This window comes from Salvelinus sp. IW2-2015, linkage group LG4p (genome assembly GCF_002910315.2).
Source record: "Salvelinus sp. IW2-2015 linkage group LG4p, ASM291031v2, whole genome shotgun sequence".
NCBI lineage: Eukaryota > Metazoa > Chordata > Actinopteri > Salmoniformes > Salmonidae > Salvelinus > Salvelinus sp. IW2-2015.
The window spans coordinates 24,817,781-24,822,561 of NC_036841.1; the positions used below are offsets into that span (position 1 = coordinate 24,817,781).

The 4,781-nt window shown below is 40.4% G+C and overlaps 1 protein-coding gene across 1 annotated transcript in view; it reads left to right on the forward strand.

The window, feature by feature from the left end:
• The window catches only part of LOC139023576 (chloride channel protein 2-like), a 90,201-nt gene that overhangs the window by 60,920 nt on the left and 24,500 nt on the right, over window positions 1-4,781 (forward strand). The window contains exon 4 of the mRNA XM_070436980.1: window positions 1,844-1,954. Coding sequence (XP_070293081.1) covers window positions 1,844-1,954 — 111 coding nt within the window. The remainder of the gene's footprint in view (window positions 1-1,843; window positions 1,955-4,781) is intronic.

Genomic DNA, 4,781 nt, shown 5'->3' on the forward strand with positions numbered 1-4,781 from the left:
AATTATTTCAGCTTTTATTTCGTTCACATAACCAGTGGGTCAGAAGTTTACATACACTCAATTCGTATTTGGTAGCATGCCTTTAAATTGTTTAAGTTGAGTCAACGTTTCAGGTAGCCTTCCACAAGCTTCCCACAATAAGTTGGGTGAATTTTGGCCCATTCCTCCAGACAGAGCTGGTGTAACTGAGTCAGGTTTGTAGGCCTCCTTGCTCGCACACGCTTTTTTCAGTTCTGCCCACAATTTTTTCTATAGGATTGAGGTCAGAGCTTTGTGATGGCCACTCCAATACCTGGACTTTGTTGTCCTTAGCTATTTTGCCACAACTTTGGAAGTATGCTAAGGTCATTGTCCATTTGGATGACCCATTTGCACCAAGCTTTAACTTCCTGACTGATGTCTTGAGATGTTGCTTCACATATATCCACATAATTTTCTTTCCTCATGATGCCATCTATTTTGGTGAAGTGCACCAGTCTCTCCTGCAGCAAAGCACCCCACAACATGATGCTGCCACCCCCGTGCTTCACGGTTGGGATGGTGTTCTTCGGCTTGCAATCCTCCCCTTTTTCCTCCAAACATAACGATAGTCAATTATGGCCAAGCAGTTCTATTTTTGTTTCATCAGACCAGAGGACAATTCTCCAAAAGTAAGATCTTTGTCCCATGTGCAGTTGCCAAACCGTAGTCTGGCTTTTTTAATGTTTTTGGAGCAGTGGCTTCTTCCTTGCTGAGCGGCCTTTCAGGTTATGGATGATATAGGACTCGTTTTACTGTGGCATATAGGTACTTTTGTTACCTGTTTCCTCCAGCATCTTCACAGGGTCCTTTGCTGTTGTTCTGGGATTGATTTGCACTTTTCGCAACAAAGTACATTCACTCTAGGCGAGAGAACGCCTCTCCTTCCTGAGCGGTATGACGGCTGCGTGGTCCCATGGTGTTTATACTGCGAACTATTGTTTGTACAGATGAACGTGGTACCTTCAGCGGTTTGGAAATTGCTCCCAAGGATGAACCGACTTGTGGGTCTACAATTTTTTTTCTGAGGTCTTGGCTGATTTCTTTTGATTTTCCCCATGATGTCAATCAAAGGAGCACTGGAGTTTGAAGGATAGGACTTGAAATATACATCCCACAGGTACACGTCCAATTGACTCAAATGCTGTCAATTAGCCTATCAGAAGCCGTTCTAAATCCATGACATCATTTTCTGGAATTTCCAAGCTGTTTTAAATGCACGGTCAACTTAGTGTATGTGAACTTCTGACCCACTGGAATTGTGGATATAGTGAATTATAAGTGAATTAATCTGTCTGTAAACAATTATTGGAAAAATTACTTGTGTCACGCACAAAGTAGATATTCCTAACGACTTGCCAAACTATAAGTTTGTTAACAAGACATTGTGTGAGTGGTTGGAAAAACTAGTTTTTAATGACTCCAACATAAGTTGTATGTAAAATTTTCGACTTCAACTGTATGTGACACCGTACGTGATTTTCGGGGACCACTTTTGGCGCACTGTGCGCTACTTTCAGAAAAAAACTGTGTCAAAAACGTTTCCAAAAACTTCTGGTAAAATCTCTTTAAATTAAAGATTGTCCTGTTCCCTTATTGAACATGCCACACTGTTCACCTGTGTGACTCTGTCTCTGTCTGTCTCAGTTCTGGATGTCTGCTCTGCTCATGACCATAGCCTGTGCCCATGTGGACTCTCTCATTAACAACGTGTGTGTTTCAACAATAATGTTAACCCTGCGGATATGCTATTCAGTCTTGTGAGTGTCTGTGTACCAATATGTTACTTTCTGATTAACAATGTGTGTGTGTTTGTGTGTTCTAGGGGCAGCGTTTGGCCGTCTGGTCGGGGAGAGCATGGCCACCTGGTTCCCTGATGGCGTCCACTCTGATGGCACCATCTACCCCATAGAGCCAGGAGTGTACGCAGCCGTAGGTGAGTTACTGTAGAAATATAAACACAAAGACAAAGTTTGGTACTGTCGTGTCTTTGGCATCATTAAACTGAATATTAATCTTTATCAAAAATTCTCTGTAATTATTATTACGTGATTAAACTACTTAATCATGTAACTGTAATTAACTAGGAAGTCGGGGCACCAAGAAAAATATTCAGATTACAAAGTTATAATTTTCCTAATATAACTTTCAGATATTTTAATATCTGATCACTTGGTCTTCTGATTAATGAATTATTCTTTACCTCACGTTAGTCTCATTCCAAACTTTGTAAATTGTTGGTTATCTGCACTAACCCAGTCTTCACTATGAGTCATCCATACATCTATTGTCTTAAAATCATTTATTTACTAACTAAGTACTCACAGAAATGCGTAACACAAACAAACAAAGTAGGAATGGTTACAAAGAAATGATAGGGGAATGTGCCCTAGTGGGCTAAACCGGCATGGCGTCTTGTTAGACAGAGGGACTGATAAGGGCACGAAAGATAAGAGACACTACAAAGTTGATAATGATAACAATTGAAATGCTAATCCTTTGCACATGAACGCTCACTCATTCGGGAATAATTGCAATCAATATATATATTTATGCTCAGTGTGTCGTCGGGATCTCTGTTGAAAAGTTTGTTTCTGTTGGGAGAGTTTGTCCGCCCTCTCTCTGTTGTGGTTAGAATGGATAGCTCAGAGTGACATTCATTCATGTCGTTATAGAATAGATGATTTGGCGGTTGTCAGTCTTCGCGTTCAATGATACCGAATTCCTAGCTGCAGACTAGTAATTAAATCAAAGACTTGTTCTTATCCTGTCGGTATCGATGGTCTAAGAGTTTAACCACGTGGGATGGTTAAAAGATTCAGCAATCTACTTAAACCTTATTTCCCTCTATGATCTGAAATTGAAATGAAATGAAATGATACTAGATTACTTTAGAAAAACATTTGGGTGTTGACTGCTCAGATAAAAACGATGACATAAAGAGCCGTTGTTGAAACACTGTGCGATGTTTAAAACGATGAGAAATCGCAGAATGGTGATTTTACTAAATGACTGAAGAGTTTGACTGTGTGATATTAGGTGGCTTCTTGTGTAAATATTTTCCGTCTGGATTTTAATGATTTGTATGTCATACAAATATATATTTTTAAATATTTTAAAAAGCTCTGGTGGCAGAAACGAAACTCTAGCTAATGTCTCACAAGGAACCCCATTCAGTATGTAGACTGGTCTTGTCTCAACCCATAGCCCCCTCGTAATTGAGGTAAGCTCGGTCTTCGGTCTCAAACCTTGGCCCTCTCGTTATCGAGGTAAGCTGGTCTGGTGATAGAAAACCCAGGTGGGGGTTTTATTCGGAACATCGAAAAGAGCTGTCTCATGACGCCAGGTCCTGTCTGTGCCCCTGGGGGCGTGCCAATGACTTAGTGAAACTTTAAACAGAAATACAATTCTCTCACATTAACATCATTACATAGCATCCGTCATTTCACAAATGGTATCATCTTTACTCATTCATTTTGTACAACAATTAGATGTAAGCCTCATAACTGAGGCTATTATATAAACAGCGTTATGGTAATGTGGCCGTATTGTCTCTCATMAGTTTCACAAATTGTACCAAACGGACCAGTTCGTAGCTGGWTTCTTCACCGATCTTTTATACATTCTCCAGAACATAAATATTTTTCGGACCTCCAGTTCTGTGAGGTSGAAGAAATTCCTTTGTTCTCTCTATGAAAACTCACTCTCTCTCTATACTGTGGCCATGAGGAAGAATCTCCTCCAGGAATTTATGACCTACCTAACTGCAGCCTGGGTGTAGGAGAGAGAGAGAGATGGTGCAGAGGTAGGGGGATGGTGCTCGCTGTGTCCAAAGAGGGCAACGTCATGACAGTACAAGATAGACAAGATTATAAATACCTATTCAAGACTCAGACACAACTAGGCCCATTATTGTAACAATTAGGTAGTGCAAAGCCAGATAAAGCCAGAAAGCCCTTTATGTCACTGACAAAAACAATATTGATGTCCCATTTGGTAAGATGCCTCTTAAAGGAAAACTCCACCAAAAAACAATCTTTTGTTATTTGTTTCATTAGTCAATTGTTGACATAGTCCAAAGTGGTTTGCTTGCAGCAAATCAAGTTTTTTCAAGATAATGTAACTTTCAAAGTACAGAAATCAATTGCATCTACGTGGATGATTTCTGTATTTTGAAAGTTTCAAATCTTGAAAACTTGATTGCTGACAAGCAAACATTTGGGACTATATCAACAATTGACTAATGCAACAAATACCAAAAGATCGTTTTTGGGTTGAATTTTCCTTTAACGTTGTTGCTATGAGTGTTCTGTTAGCATTGTTGTTGACTGTTGTGCTGATTATGCTGTTTTCAGTGCTGGGGTTGATGTCATCTGTGTTTGTGTGCTAATGGGTGCCGATGTTCACTCACCTCAGCTTTCTGTCTCTCTCTGATGAGCCCTCTTTCATCTCAGCATGGCTAGATTTGCTCTCTCTCTCTCTCTCTCTCTCTCTCTCCCTCTTCTCTCTCTCTCTCTCTCTCTCTCTCTCTCTCTCTCTCTTCTCGTCTCTCTCTTTCCTAGCATCTCACTCCCTTTTTCTCACTCTCTCGCTCTCTTGCTCTCTCACGCCCTCTCTCCTCCCTCCTAATAAAGTTAGGAATAATCAACCTTCCCTCCCTCCCTTCTATCTCTGCACCCCCCTCCCACCCCTCTCTCAACTCCTTATTTTTTCTCATTTTATCCACTCATCTCTTTTTCCTTCAATAACGGTTCTTAAATTAC